Here is a 15550-nt window from a genome sequence, read left to right on the forward strand (position 1 = left end):
GGGAGGTGAGACAGGTGAAGTGAGTGGACAACAGGGGAGTGAGACAGGTGAAGTGAGTGGACAACAGGGAGGTGAGACAGGGGAAGTGAGTGGACAACAGGGGAGTGAGACAGGTGAAGTGAGTGGAAAACAGGGGAGTGAGACAGGTGAAGTGAGTGGAAAACAGGGAGGTGAGACAGGTGAAGTGAGTGGACAACAGGGGAGTGAGACAGGTGAAGTGAGTGGACAACAGGGAGGTGAGACAGGGGAAGTGAGTGGAAAACAGGGGAGTGAGACAGGTGAAGTGAGTGGACAACAGGGGAGTGAGACAGGGGAAGTGAGTGGACAACAGGGGAGTGAGACAGGTGAAGTGAGTGGACAACAGGGAGGTGAGACAGGTGAAGTGAGTGGACAACAGGGGAGTGAGACAGGTGAAGTGAGTGGAAAACAGGGGAGTGAGACAGGTGAAGTGAGTGGACAACAGGGGAGTGAGACAGGTGAAGTGAGTGGAAAACAGGGGAGTGAGACAGGTGAAGTGAGTGGACAACAGGGGAGTGAGACAGGGGAAGTGAGTGGACAACAGGGGAGTGAGACAGGTGAAGTGAGTGGAAAACAGGGGAGTGAGACAGGGGAAGTGAGTGGACAACAGGGGAGTGAGACAGGTGAAGTGAGTGGACAACAGGGAGGTGAGACAGGTGAAGTGAGTGGACAACAGGGGAGTGAGACAGGGGAAGTGAGTGGACAACAGGGGAGTGAGACAGGGGAAGTGAGTGGAAAACAGGGGAGTGAGACAGGTGAAGTGAGTGGAAAACAGGGGAGTGAGACAGGAGGAGTGAGTGGACAACAGGGGAGTGAGACAGGTGAAGTGAGTGGAAAACAGGGGAGTGAGACAGGTGAAGTGAGTGGACAACAGGGAGGTGAGACAGGGGAAGTGAGTGGACAACAGGGAGGTGAGACGGGTGAAGTGAGTGGACAACAGGGGAGTGAGACGGGTGAAGTGAGTGGACAACAGGGGAGTGAGACAGGGGAAGTGAGTGGACAACAGGGGAGTGAGACAGGTGAAGTGAGTGGAAAACAGGGGAGTGAGACAGGGGAAGTGAGTGGACAACAGGGGAGTGAGACAGGTGAAGTGAGTGGAAAACAGGGGAGTGAGACAGGGGAAGTGAGTGGACAACAGGGGAGTGAGACAGGTGAAGTGAGTGGACAACAGGGAGGTGAGACAGGTGAAGTGAGTGGACAACAGGGGAGTGAGACAGGGGAAGTGAGTGGACAACAGGGGAGTGAGACAGGGGAAGTGAGTGGAAAACAGGGGAGTGAGACAGGGGAAGTGAGTGGACAACAGGGGAGTGAGACAGGTGAAGTGAGTGGAAAACAGGGGAGTGAGACAGGAGGAGTGAGTGGACAACAGGGGAGTGAGACAGGTGAAGTGAGTGGAAAACAGGGGAGTGAGACAGGTGAAGTGAGTGGACAACAGGGGAGTGAGACAGGGGAAGTGAGTGGACAACAGGGGAGTGAGACAGGTGAAGTGAGTGGAAAACAGGGGAGTGAGACAGGGGAAGTGAGTGGACAACAGGGGAGTGACACAGGGGAAGTGAGTGGACAACAGGGGAGTGAGACAGGTGAAGTGAGTGGAAAACAGGGGAGTGAGACAGGAGGAGTGAGTGGACAACAGGGGAGTGAGACAGGTGAAGTGAGTGGAAAACAGGGGAGTGACACAGGGGAAGTGAGTGGACAACAGGGGAGTGAGACAGGTGAAGTGAGTGGAAAACAGGGGAGTGAGACAGGAGGAGTGAGTGGACAACAGGGAGGTGAGACAGGTGAAGTGAGTGGACAACAGGGAGGTGAGACAGGGGAAGTGAGTGGACAACAGGGGAGTGAGACAGGTGAAGTGAGTGGACAGCAGGGGAGTGAGACAGGTGAAGTGAGTGGACAACAGGGGAGTGAGACAGGTGAAGTGAGTGGACAACAGGGGAGTGAGACAGGTGAAGTGAGTGGACAACAGGGGAGTGAGACAGGTGAAGTGAGTGGAAAACAGGGGAGTGAGACAGGAGGAGTGAGTGGACAACAGGGGAGTGAGACAGGTGAAGTGAGTGGACAACAGGGAGGTGAGACAGGGGAAGTGAGTGGACAACAGGGGAGTGAGACAGGTGAAGTGAGTGGACAACAGGGGAGTGAGACAGGTGAAGTGAGTGGAAAACAGGGGAGTGAGACAGGAGGAGTGAGTGGACAACAGGGGAGTGAGACAGGGGAAGTGAGTGGACAACAGGGGAGTGAGACAGGTGAAGTGAGTGGACAACAGGGGAGTGAGACAGGTGAAGTGAGTGGAAAACAGGGGAGTGAGACAGGTGAAGTGAGTGGAAAACAGGGGAGTGAGACAGGTGAAGTGAGTGGACAACAGGGAGGTGAGACAGGTGAAGTGAGTGGACAACAGGGAGGTGAGACGGGTAACTTAACTGGTGAAACTGAAGTTCAGGAAGGTGAGGTGGGTGAGAAGGAGGATGAAGAGGAGAACAGAGGTGAAGCAGGTGGTGGACAGACAGGTGAAGCTGTGGAGAAGATAGAAGAAGAGGCTGCGTGCACGTCAGTCCCACTAAAGCGCCGCAGCAGAGATAGAAATGTAGATGTCAGGGCGAAGAGCAGACAGACAGGCAGACAGACAGGTAGACAGACAGGTAGACAGACAGGCAGACAGACAGGCAGACAGACAGGTAGACAGACAGGTAGACAGACAGGCAGACAGACAGGCAGACAGACAGGTGGGACAGTGGAGCAGTTAGACAGCAGTGACAGTGAAGGCTGTGTCTCTGATGACAGTGATCTGTATCACACTCAGAAATCAGCCAGTCAGGAAGAAAAGGCTTATTCAGCCAAAGTGCTGAAAACGTTCCTCCAGGAGACCAAGAACATGAAAGGTGTGAATCTGGAACATTATTTTCCTGATAAACAAATGTTCTACACCTCAGCCAGACGTCACGTCAGGAATAAAGCTGAATCAGACTTTACTGATCAAGAAGTGTTCAGACTGAAGAAACTGATTCTTAAAGTCAAAAAAGAAATCTGTTAATGATGAAGACACTGCTTTATATTTTATTTAACTTATTGACTGTTTTTTGTGCTGTTTTAAATCTCTCACCTTTTATGGACACCTTTCAAGTGGGGAGTTTAAACATCAATGGGGCCAGAGAGGTTAAAAAAAGAGCTGTTGTGTTCGAAACAGTGAGACTCAAAAAGATGGATGTTGTTTTTTTACAAGAGACTCACAGTGACGGTGCTAATGAAGGCGACTGGCGTAGAGAATGGGAAGGGGAGGTGGTTTTTAGCCACGGCACTGCACTCAGTGCAGGGGTGGGCATCCTGTTCTCCAAAGGTTTTACTCCGACGTCACTGACTGTGGAGCACGTCATCCAGGGGAGGTGTCTCTCAGTCAGAGCCGGGTTTGATCGTTTTACTGTTGTTTTTATCAATGTGTACGCTCCCAATAACGGTGCAGAGAGGAAGCTCTGTTTTAGAGATATTAACGACAAATTAAAAGATTGTAGCTCAACGGATTATTTGTTTTTAGGTGGGGACTTTAACTGTACTGAAGATGAGATTTTAGATCGACACCATGCAGAGCCTCACCCGGCCTCTCAGCAGGCTCTGAGGCAGCTGGTCTCCTCCCATGGCCTGGTGGACGTATGGAGAAGGTTGCACACAAGCTGCAGACAGTACACATGGTCCCACGTTAGAGAGGACAGGATGTCTTTGGCTCGTCTTGACCGTTTTTATTGTTTTAAACACCATCTTAATGTTTTTAAAACATGTAAGATTCTGCCAGTGGGTTTTACAGATCACGCTTTGGTTTTATGTCGTGTTTTTATTAGAAATATTTTACCTAAAAGTGCCTACTGGCATTTTAATTCAGTTTTAGCAGTTGACCAAAGTTTTAGAGAAGCTCTTAGTTATTTATGGACTGGTTTTAGACAGAGGAAGAGTGAGTTTACCTGCTTAAGGCAGTGGTGGGACTTTGGTAAGACTCAGATCAAAATGTTATGTCAGCAGCACACACTCAATGTCACTCGTCACATCACCAGATCTATCAGAGATCTGGAGACTGAGATTGTGGAACTGGAACATCTGAATGAGTCCACGGGAAATCGAGGATGTATTGAAATCCTCAAGACCAAAAAGATGGCTTTAGCCGACCTGCTGGACACTAAAGTACAGGGTGCGCTGGTCCGGTCCCGAATCCAGGACATCACTGAGATGGATGCTCCTTCTGGCTTCTTCTTTGGCTTGGAGAAGAAGCACGGCCAGAGGAAGCTGATCCACTCTCTGCTGTCAGACACAGGACAAGAGCTGTCTGAACCAGGCCAGATCAGGGGGAGAGCCGTGGAGTTCTTCACCTCATTATATGAAAGTGACTACAAGGATAACGAAGAACTGTTTAATGACTTCTGTGCTGAGCTGCCACAGGTCTCTGAAAGGACCAACGACCAGCTGGAGCGCCCCCTGACGGTACAGGAGCTACACGCTGCCCTCCAAACCATGCAGGGCCGGAAGGCCCCGGGCATTGACGGACTCAGTGTGGAGTTTTATAAGACCTTCTGGGAAATTCTGTCACAGGACATCCTGGAAGTTTTCAACGAGAGCCTCGCCACTGGGTCACTGCCTCTGTCCTGCCGCAGAGCCGTCATCACCCTCCTGCCAAAAAAAGGCAACCTGCAGGACATAAAAAACTGGCGCCCTGTGTCTCTCTTATGTACGGACTATAAGATCCTCTCCAAGGCCTTGGCCATTCGACTGAGAGGAGCCATGGAGGAGGTCATCCATCGGGACCAGACGTACTGTGTACCCAGCAGGTCCATGGTAGACAATGTCTACCTTATTCGGGATGTTTTGGAGGTCTCCAGTTCATTGGGGATAAATACTGGACTGATCTCATTAGATCAAGAAAAGGCTTTTGACTGCGTTGAACACCAATTCCTCTGGAAGACCATGGAGAGGTTTGGGTTCAGCGCTGGTCTCATAGCCAAGATCCAGGTGCTGTACAGTGACATTGAGAGTGTGCTTAAGATCAACGGCAGCTTGTGTGCTCCTTTTAGAGCGCGTAGAGGCGTCCGGCAGGGCTGCGCTCTGTCTGGGATGCTCTATGCGCTCTCCCTGGAACCCCTCCTCAACAAAATACGCTCGAGTGTTCAAGGCCTGTTTTTACCTGGTTTTAATAGTAATGTGGTTTTATCTGCTTATGCAGATGACGTCATTGTTTTTATAAAAGATCAGCGTGATGTCGACACAGTAGCCCACATTACTGACAGGTTCTCTGTTGTGTCGGCTGCGAGGGTGAACTGGGGGAAGAGTGAGGCCCTTGCTGTCAGTGAGTGGCGTGAGGGCCTCCCGGTTCTCCCTCAAAGCCTGACCTGGAAGAGAGACGGCCTCAAGTACCTCGGTATCTATGTGGGAAATGAAAAAATGGTGAAGAAAAATTGGGACGGCATAGCTGAAAAAGTAGAAGGTAAGCTGTCAAGATGGAAATGGCTTCACCCACAGATGTCTTACAGAGGAAGAGTGCTGGTTTTAAACAATCTTGTAGCTTCTCTGCTGTGGCACCGACTGGCCTGTCTGGATCCGCCGTCAGGTCTGTTGGCCCAGATCCAGGCTAAAATGGTTAATTTTTTCTGGGACCGTTTTCATTGGGTGCCACAGTCAGTCCTGTTTTTATCCAGAGAGGAGGGGGGGCAGGGCCTGGTCCACCTGGCCAGTAGAACGGCCACCTTTAGGATACAGTTTGTTCAGAGGTATCTGACATGGCCGTCTGACTTAGTGTGGAGGGATGTGGCCAGCTGCATATTCAGGCGTGTGAACAGTCTGGGGCTGGATGCTGCTCTGTTTCTAACTGACTTTAAATGTTTTAAGTTAAGTGGGTTGCCTCCGTTTTATCAGGGTGTTTTTAAATCCTGTGCTCTTTTTAATTGGAAAAACTTCAAAGGGTCTGACTCTCTGCACTGGTTGTTGAAGGAACCTCTGATCTGCGGTGGCAGACTAGACGTCTGCAGCAACACCACGCCTGGGCTGATGGGGGCGCTGTGCCACTCTAAGACCCTCACTTTAAAACAGCTGGTGGATGCGGCGGGGCCGGCGCTCACTGATGCCCAGGCTGTGAGCTCTGTGCTGGGGGTGCACTCTGTCCGGCTGGTGAGGAGAAGCCTGGAGCTCTGGAGACAGAAGCTCTCAGTGAAGGAGAGGAGCCTCCTCCTACGCCACAGCAGAGGAGGAGCTGAGCCCGACCCCACGGATGCCTTCCCTGATCTCCATCTTAGCCCTGGGTCCGAGGAGCCCGGTGGCCCTCTCTTAAAAATCTACAACCAGAAGAAGCTGAGCCTCCACAGAGCAGACAAACAGACAATATACAGGAACACCGTGAAGGCAACCAACACAAAGGGCCTGTTCAACAGGGCAGCCACCGTGTGGACGGACAGACTGGGGGGACAGAGTCCACAGTGGAGGACTCTCTACAAGCCTCCACTAAAGAAACGGACTGGAGACCTTCAGTGGAGGATTTTACATGGTGCTATTGCCACTAACGCTTTTTTATCTGTTTTTAACAGCAGTGTTGTGAATGAGTGTCCGTTCTTCAGTCTGTCTGAGACCATCTTTCATGTTTTTACCGAGTGCAGGAGACTCACTGAGCTGTTCAGTGTTTTAACTGGGATTTTTAATCTTTTTAATGTTGTGTTCTCTGCCTCTGTTTTTATTGGTGGAGTCACATACACTAAAGAAAAAAAAGCAAAGTGCCAACTTTTAAATTTTTTATTAGGAGAAGCCAAACTGGCGGTCTACCTGACGCGCAGGGACAAACTGCAGGATGGACCCACGTGTGATGTTGTGGCCTTGTGGAGGCAGAGCGTTAAAGCCAGACTGAGGCTGGAGTTCTGCTTCCGCAAGGCCACAGAGAATATGGACGTCTTCAAGGAGCAGTGGGGATGTGACCGAGCTCTGTGCAGAGTTTCTGAGCAGGGAGAGCTCACATTCACCAGCCATCTTAATTAGAGTATTTATGTCTGACTGGTTTTTGATGTGATTGATGATGTGTGTTTTCTAAAAGTCAAAAAAAGTCTCTTTCTCTCTCTCTCTCTCTCTCAGATGCTGTCTCCCTACAGTAAAGGCTTGTTCCGCAGAGCGATCACTCAGTGTGGTGTGGCCCTCAGTCCCTGGGCTCTGCAGACTAAACCCATGGCTCTCACCAAGAAGGTCAAACACTGCATCAGACTTTACCTTAACTCTACATTTGATAAAATACAGCTCTATTATTCTGTTTGTTGATCTTAATCAAGTGGAGCGATGATACATGCGGGTGTCATCATTTGACCGAACCATCTGCTTTATCTTGACTGTGAATGTGTCGGCTGCAGCTCATTGTGTAGATGACTGAACTGTTCGATTCTGCAGGTCGCCCGTAAGGTCGGCTGCTGGAGAAGTAACGAGGATGAGATGTTAACGTGTCTGAAGATGAGCGACCCGGCCGGTCTCACCATGGCGGGAAAAATCGATGTGCTGCTTATTCTTGGAAAAGGTCTGACCAGCAGGGAGGGAGAAAAACACAACTGCATTAAGTGACACACAACTCGTAACTTAAAGCAGCTCTTGAGGCAGAATTTAGTCCCAGTGTCGTCTGTTTTCAAATGTTTAATATCAGTTTTAAAGTGGTTTTAAATTGTGCTGAAACTGCAGACTGAACTGTTGACTCTCAGTGGGATCAGCACCAACAATCAGCAACAGTTTATTATGGGAGATAACAGTACATGTGAACTTGTTTGCAGCACTTTCTTTATTGTATGTTTAAGTTTATGTCTTTTTGCTATACTCAGTTCAGAAATCCCCTATCATCATGTTTAACAATAAAACACTATGAATTGTGAGTAATATCCACTTAATGGCTTGTGGTGGACGGCTCTGAACCCTTGTGGACAAGATGAGTGAAGGTTTGTGTCTCTGTCTGTCCTCTCTGAAGGTGTGGTCATGGACCTCCTTGAATTCGCTCCGGTGGTTGATGGTGATTTTATCCCAGATGAGCCCAGTCGGCTGTTCCACAACGCCGCTCAGTTTGATTACATGGCCGGAGTCAACAGCATGGATGGACACATTTTTGCTGGAGTTGATGTTCCTTCAATCAACAACAAAACTGCCACCACCTCTGTGTGAGTACAGAAATACCTTGTTAATATCTGCCTGCTGTGTTTCATTTTATTTTGAGATCCAATTCTGGACTGTACAGGAGCAGTAAAACCAGGGTCAAAGAGAGCTCTCAATAAAAGATAAACTGAGACGTTAACGATAGAAACAATATAAAATTTTGATGTCATCAAGACACAAATTTAACATCATGCAATGCAAAAAAAAGATAATAGAATATTGCAGCCTGTGATTCCACTGCAACAATTTATCTGGAGTCCCACAGTCTCTACTCAAGGCCCACTTCTTCATCATCCTATGAAGTTTCGTCCATATGCAGATGACACCCAACTCCATCTGTGATGTCACTGTGTGGACGACTCAGATATTTGATCAAAAAAAGTTGAGATTGTTTCTGCTCCAAGGAAGGAAAGAAGTACAGACGGCCATACTTCCAAATCTTTTTTAATCCCATTATCGACACATTATCAGGAGAAAATGATTTTTTGTTTTCTCAAGATAATGGGATAATTATTTCTTTATCTTGACATAACAAAATTTTGATAACGGGACAATATCTCAAGAAAACAAGTGAAATTAGTTTTGTTATTTTGAGATAACGTGATAAAAAAATATTCGTCTTTCCCAGCTTCTGTAACGAAGCAAAGAGAGGAACTGTGAAGCTGTTGCCACCATGATACTTGAGACTGAATGCTCTGACTTGCTGGTTGATCAGTGTTTCCCCTCCTGCGTGCTCCTCAGGGAGCAGGTGAAGGGTCTGCTGGCTGGTCTGACCAAAGAGAAGGGGAACACCGCCATCGGCTCCGCCTACAGCGTTTACTCTTCTCACTGGGGGTCGGTTCCGGAGCCGGCGGTGGTAAAGAAGACGGTAGCCGACATTGAGACGGACTTCCTGTTCCTGGTCCCGACCCAGATCGCTCTCCAACTGCATGCCAACAACTCCAGGTCAGCTCTGATTGGTCGAGGATCCAGGTGGTCAGAGTCTGTTCTGCTCTGTTTTTGTTCTCAACGTGAGAAAACCTCAAGCTGCTGAAATGCACAACTACACTGTTTCCTCACAGACTGGCCAATGAAATTTCATTGGATTTGATTGAACTTTATTGCTATTGGACACAGTATCACAACAAAATGGACTTTAGCATCTGACCACATAATGCAAACACTAGCAAAAGTACATGTACAATAAATAAATGACTGAATTAGTAAATGAAGGTCACTAGTTATCTGTTTTAGAGCTTTCGACCATATCAGATGATCTTCCTCAGCAACTTGTTTTCCTTTCTCTCCTTTGACAAGAACTCAATTTTAATCCAAACTTTTAAAATTTTACAATTTTGTCTACAATCAAAACAAGCTTCAGCTCCGTCACTGAGGTTCACTGAGGCGCCTGTAGCCTGTTGCTGATCTGACAGCAGGGGAGCTGCAGCACTTTGAGTCATAACTCAGTCAAATCTGAACACAAACATGAAACATATTTTTAGTCAGTGTGACTTACACTTCAATGATGTCATCTCTGATGTCCACTGTGAAAAATCCACTTAGAAATCATAGTAAAAGATGCTTCATAAAACTGCTGAACTTGCCTGAGAGTTTTCTTCAGCATCAGTCACCCAGTGGAGTCCAGTCCAGTCCAAACAAGAGCTGATCATGAAGAATTCTGCAACTTTTAATGTGTTAACTGTAAATGAATATAGGTAAAAACACACACGGCTCAGGCTGTGGTCCACAGCTGGTTCTGAGGCCTCTGGTTCTAGACCTGAGTTTGAACTTGTGCTCCAGTTTGTATGTAAAAACTAACTAGAATTTACTGCTTGTTTTCCTGTTGTTTGTCCCTCAGTGGAGCCAGTACCTTCTCCTACCTGTTCAACATGAAGACTCGTATCCCAGGATTCCCTCGCTGGGTGGAGGCGGAGCACGCTGAGGACCTGCAGTACCTGTTCGGTAAACCCTTCTCCACCCCACTGGTCTACTTTCCCCGACACAGAGACCTGTCCCAGTACATGATCGCATACTGGACCAACTTCGCCAGGACCGGGTAAAGGCCCAGCATGCACTGCACACACACACACACACATACACGTCAACACACCTGAGTACAAACAGGTGTACTGTGAGTGTTGCTTCTTACAGACCGATAAATGCTGCTCTGTCCACTGATCCCAACAAGACTACTCCTCCGTTTGGTTTCCACAGAGTCTCTGAATGTCCTCTGTAGGTAGTCTGAACTGGTCTGAACTGGTCTGAACTGGTCTGAAGTAGTCTGAGATGGTCTGAACTGGTCTGAACTGGTCTGAAGTAGTCTGAGATGGTCTGAACTGGTCTGAACTAGTCTGAGATGGTCTGAACTGGTCTGAAGTAGTCTGAGATGGTCTGAACTGGTCTGAACCTGGTCCCAGCTCTGTCTCGTCTCCTCCTGTCCAGTGATCCCAGTAGAGGTGACAGTAAAGTCCCAGTTCCCTGGCCCCCCTTCACCAAACACCACCGACCCTACCTGACCATCAACCACAAGATCAGCAAGTCCTCTGTCAGGTACCTCACTGAGTTCTACTGGGTTCTACTGGGTTCTACCAATGGCTCAGCCATTCTCTACTGTTTTCTACTGCATTGTGTTCTAATGAAAACACATCTGACTCTACTGTACTCTACATGACTCTATTCTACTGTCCTCTGTACATTCTACTTGCATGATACAGGAACATATTGTAATCTGGTCTTTTCTATTTCACTCTACTGTTTCTGGTCTACTGTGTTCTACTGTGTTGCCTCCTGCTGCACTCTGCTGTAGCTGCTCTGGTTTTACTGTGTTCTAATAATTTCTTCTCTACTATTTTCTCCTCTCTGTTCTAACTAACTCTTCCCAGTGCTGCAGTGGATTATGGTCATAGTGCTCTGTGCTCTGCTCTTACACCTGCCTGCAGTGAGCTCTCTGATCCACTTTACTCTCTGTTGTATTTTACTGAGATAGAAATAATGAAGCCTTCAGCGATGAAGACAGATCACGACTCACTATTAAATCTTGATGGTAATTTGTCTCGTCTGGTCTCTTCAGCTACGACCTGAGATCAGACTACGTCAACTACTGGACCCAAACCTACAGCAGCCTGCCGTCAATAAAGAGAGAAGAAGAACGCTGAACACTGAACGCTGCTGTTATTTTGAACAGTTAATTACAAACAACTGGAATTATTTACAACTGTATGATGAAATATTAACAATGAAAAGAAATGAGGAATACAATAAATAAATACAGATAAAAAGGGCTAAAGGTAGATGTCCATGTGTTTGTGATTATAAAGCAGGTCTAGGTCCACAGAGAAATGCACACAGCCTGTATTCAGAAACTGAGCCTTAAAGGCCCCATGGCATGAAAAATGTGATTTTGGTTATTTTACCGTGCTTTGGGAGGTCTCTGGGCCACGTATATACTGCCCCATGCATCGAACTGGTCATAAACGGAGAAACGCACACCGCCCATTTGTAGGAACCGTCTCTTTAAGACGAGCGGATAGCACTTCCTCCTTTGTGTGACGTCACACACAAGGTAACTCTGCCCACCGCAACCTGTTGGCCCGCCTCCACTGTAGGTTCCAGGTGTGAGTGAATCACTGCACGGCAAGATGTCAAAGAAACGGTGTTGCGCTATTAAGGGATGCAAGGAGGGCGATGTGTCCCTGCACAGTCTGCCAAAAGCCAAAGTCCTCAGAGACCAGTGGCTCCTTTTTATTTTTGGTCTTTTATAATTGTAGCCGTTCATTGAATCGCTGTTCACTGCAGCCGTTAACTGGATCACCGTTAATGCCTCCACAAACGTTAATTCAAGAAAATACAAATGTCACCGTCACACAGCTTCGTTCAACCGACCGTGAAGTAGGGCTGTCGATACACTGAAAAAAGTAGCGACACTAAAACGTTGTATCCGGATATGACTGAATAAAAGGGGGAAAAAGTAGCGATACTCGCCCCCCCCCCCTCGCCGTTACACACAGCAGCAGGCAGGTCGGCTACCCCCCCCCCACCCCCACCGCTACGTGAGTTACCGGTAGTTGTAGTGCATAACAATATTAACAGTATGTATTAATGTCGGCCGTCTTACTATTAGACATTAGCTGCAGCGAGCGGTTAAAGGCTGATGTTAATGACGCCCACTGCTTCAAAGCAGTTACAGTGAAGAGGCAGCTAGGTGTGTGTGTGTGTGTGTGTGTGAGAGAGAGAGAGAGAGAGAGAGAGAGAGAGACAGAGAGAGAGAGAGACTACTACAGACCCCGACCCCCCCCCAGAGCAAAGCAGCAGGTGTGAGTGAGAGATTTTTTTTTTCACTACACGGCGCAGTTGCGGTGTTTCTGTGTTGGCTACCATATGTGTTTGAACCGGGCTCTCCGGATCCGAGCCCGGTTCAAACACATATGGTCTTATGCCATCCATCGCAGGTGAATTTTTCTGAATGCAGCTTAGGTTTCAGTTACTTGCCTGTGATTGGCCCAACCACACGCCACTCAAAAACAGTCAGCCAATCAGCCAATCTCTCTTCTGATTGGCCAAATGACCTGTGCCTGCTGGAGCTCCAAAAAGAGGCAGGTAAATAAACCCGGAAAAAGGTGCACAGCATGGGGCCTTTAAAACCAGCCGACAGGACTTCTGGAACTTTGTGATGTCACAACAAAGCAGTCACTGCTCTCAGCCCCACCCCAAGCCCCGCCCACCTGGATCCACCATCCAACCTTGCAGGATTTGGTTTCTCTGAGTGTTTACCTGAAATCTGCTGTATTTTTAAAAACATTTTTAAAGATATTTTTTGGGCATCTTTTGCCTTTATTTGACAGGACAGCAGAGAGTGACAGGAAAGGGGCAGAGAGAGGGGGAATGACACACAGGAAAGAGTCGGGCCGGTCGGGAGTCGAACCGGCGCTCGCCTGCTGAGAGCATCCACTCATGTGGTACGTGCCCTAACCACTCCGCTGAAATCTGCTGAATTTTTATAAATAGCCTCGAGGCTCTTTTTCTCTCTCTGTCCCCTTTGGCCACTCACTTCTCCCACTGGAATGAACAGACTTAGGCTGTGGTCGAAATGTCAGAATAATCTCCTTTCCTAACCACTTTTCCTTTACGATGACTTAGGAAAAGACAACAGCTTGTTTTTAAGCCAACTTTATGTATAACACAGGTACGATAAATTATCCAACCACAAAAGCAAGTAAGATAACATGAAAGGAACAGACACGCAGAGAAAGTCCATCCATTAAAATAATTAAATAAAAATAAGGAGCTGAGCAAGAGGTCAGAATAAATTATATTCTGACATAAGTGTGATAGGGACATTTATATATATATATAATATTTTATTATGATGATATTGTAACTATAAATCTGAACAGATTTAAAGAGAATACATTTATATTTATGGATTTGGAGCTCAGACAAGGATTTCCATAAGTTTTCCACATTCCACACAGATTTCCACAAACATAAAACAGATGCTCTGATGTTTCTGTATTTCTGTGGGTCTGCCGGGGTTACGGTCCAATACATCCACAGCTGTGTCGCTTTATAGCAAAGACTGGAGAAGGGAGACGATTCATTTTCAATTATTTCCTGTACCTGTGTCACTTGGGTTTCTCCCCCGCCCCCTCAGGAGACCAGCGGCAGGTCTGAGTCTGTTCACTCCAGTGGGAGAATCATCACAGATTATGACCGATTCGTTCTCCCTGTAGTCACCGGAATACATATCGAATCCATTTTTCACAAGCTACAGATCTTCTGAACATTCTGACACATTCAGAGCGACAGATCAGGAGAACATTCCTATGTACAGTCTATGTTCGAGACCTGTCTGTCTCAGCAACACGATCTCCTCTCTCCGTTGGTTTGGGTCCGGTCCGGTCAGTCACGGTTTCACTGCTGCAGACAACGCTTCCCGACCACAGAAGTTTAGAGGGACTTTCACATACGTGAAACCATGAATTAAAAGTTAAAACTTAAATAAAACTTGTATTTTTTTCTTAATAATATCTGACTGTTACTATTTGGAGGGAACAGAGAGTGTTATTAGACTGAAGTGATCTTGTACTGGGTTGATCACATGTTAAGCTAGCAGATAAAAATGAGCGGCAAAATCATGACCACGCCCACTTAGGAGACAGGAAGTGTGCAGCATTTTATACAATTGGTGTTGCCTGTGATGCGTCATCTTCTGTTTAGAGTATCTTTGTTTAAATGTTGTGGGAAAGCATCTTCTCCTTTAATTTCTAAAGGAAGGTCCCGTGTTTCCTCTGCTAAAGGAGATAAGATAGGACGCATTGGAGCTCCTTTCCTTATCAGTTAAAGAATTCGAACAACTTTTATCATGACTGCCATTTAGATACTTCCGGGTCATTTCATCCAATCAGGAACCTTCCTAAGCAAAAAACCTTTTCAACAGCAGCATGAGTAATGTCACACCATTGATCGTCTGGCCGGGTGTTGGAGTTTTCTTATTGGCTGTTGCTCTTTCAAAAATCTTGACCATTAAATAAGTCTGAAGGACATTTTCACTTATTAGTTACCTGTGAGCAAACTTAGTTGCCTTTCTCAGATGATGGGGTGTTTGTGAGCAGTGAAATCGTTATTTTAACAAGTTCGATGGATATTTTCACCCATTAGCTAGTTTCTGTTCTAGAGGGCCATGGTCGGCGGACACGGTACTGAACCGCGGCTGAAGCTTGAGGCGCTGTGCACGGCGGAGCAGAGACGCGGGCTGTGCAGTCCCCGTCCAGCAGGGACAGGACAGTTGTCCCACGGCCTCCTGAATCTGGAGAGTGGCATTAAATTAACCTTAGCGACCACATTGTACTTTGAGACGGCTACACGTTGTCCACCTGCAGCACTGGTTGGCTGCACAGGGTCAGGTGACACCTTTTGGCTGTCTATTCAAGTGCGGGGCTGTAGATGAGAGGTTCACCCACATTTTTCACGGAGCCACCTGCTGGCGAACCACTCCACGGCCTAACTGATGCTAGCAGCTCGGAGACAGACCAAGGAATCTTTAAATGATAAAAATAAAATAACTTGTAGCTTGATGTCCCATGACATTCATGCTGTATTTTCAATGGACAACTTCTAAAATTAAATAAAACCGTTAATTTTTGTAGCTGCTTTATTTCTTTTTTTCCTTAATTTAAATATCAGTATAAAAACGTACACAGAAGTATAATTTAAGTATACTTAGTATACTTTCATGTGCACATGATTAATGTATTGAATGTATCCAATGTACTAATTATTAGTATATTAATGATATATTAGCACTACTAGTTTGGCACGTAGCCATGGTTATGAAAAGTTACGACACTTCCTGTTTCCATTTACCACTCATTACTAAGAAAGTACTGAAGTGGCAGCCATGATAAGAGCTGTTTGAATTCTA

The 15550-nt window shown here is 46.9% G+C and overlaps 1 protein-coding gene across 1 annotated transcript in view; it reads left to right on the forward strand.

The window, feature by feature from the left end:
* Positions 1-11420, forward strand: part of LOC139614792 (bile salt-activated lipase-like) — a 17330-nt gene extending 5910 nt beyond the window's left edge. The window contains exons 6-12 of the mRNA XM_071472381.1: positions 7102-7209; positions 7408-7531; positions 7970-8156; positions 8893-9096; positions 9989-10186; positions 10573-10680; positions 11201-11420. Coding sequence (XP_071328482.1) covers positions 7102-7209; positions 7408-7531; positions 7970-8156; positions 8893-9096; positions 9989-10186; positions 10573-10680; positions 11201-11285 — 1014 coding nt within the window. The 3' untranslated portion in view covers positions 11286-11420. The remainder of the gene's footprint in view (positions 1-7101; positions 7210-7407; positions 7532-7969; positions 8157-8892; positions 9097-9988; positions 10187-10572; positions 10681-11200) is intronic.
* Positions 11421-15550: the final 4130 nt, after the last annotated feature.

The sequence above is a fragment of the Trachinotus anak genome, unplaced genomic scaffold (assembly GCF_046630095.1).
Source record: "Trachinotus anak isolate AG129_WGS33_773 ecotype Australia unplaced genomic scaffold, CSIRO_AGI_Tana_v1 ptg000038l, whole genome shotgun sequence".
Classification (NCBI taxonomy): domain Eukaryota; kingdom Metazoa; phylum Chordata; class Actinopteri; order Carangiformes; family Carangidae; genus Trachinotus; species Trachinotus anak.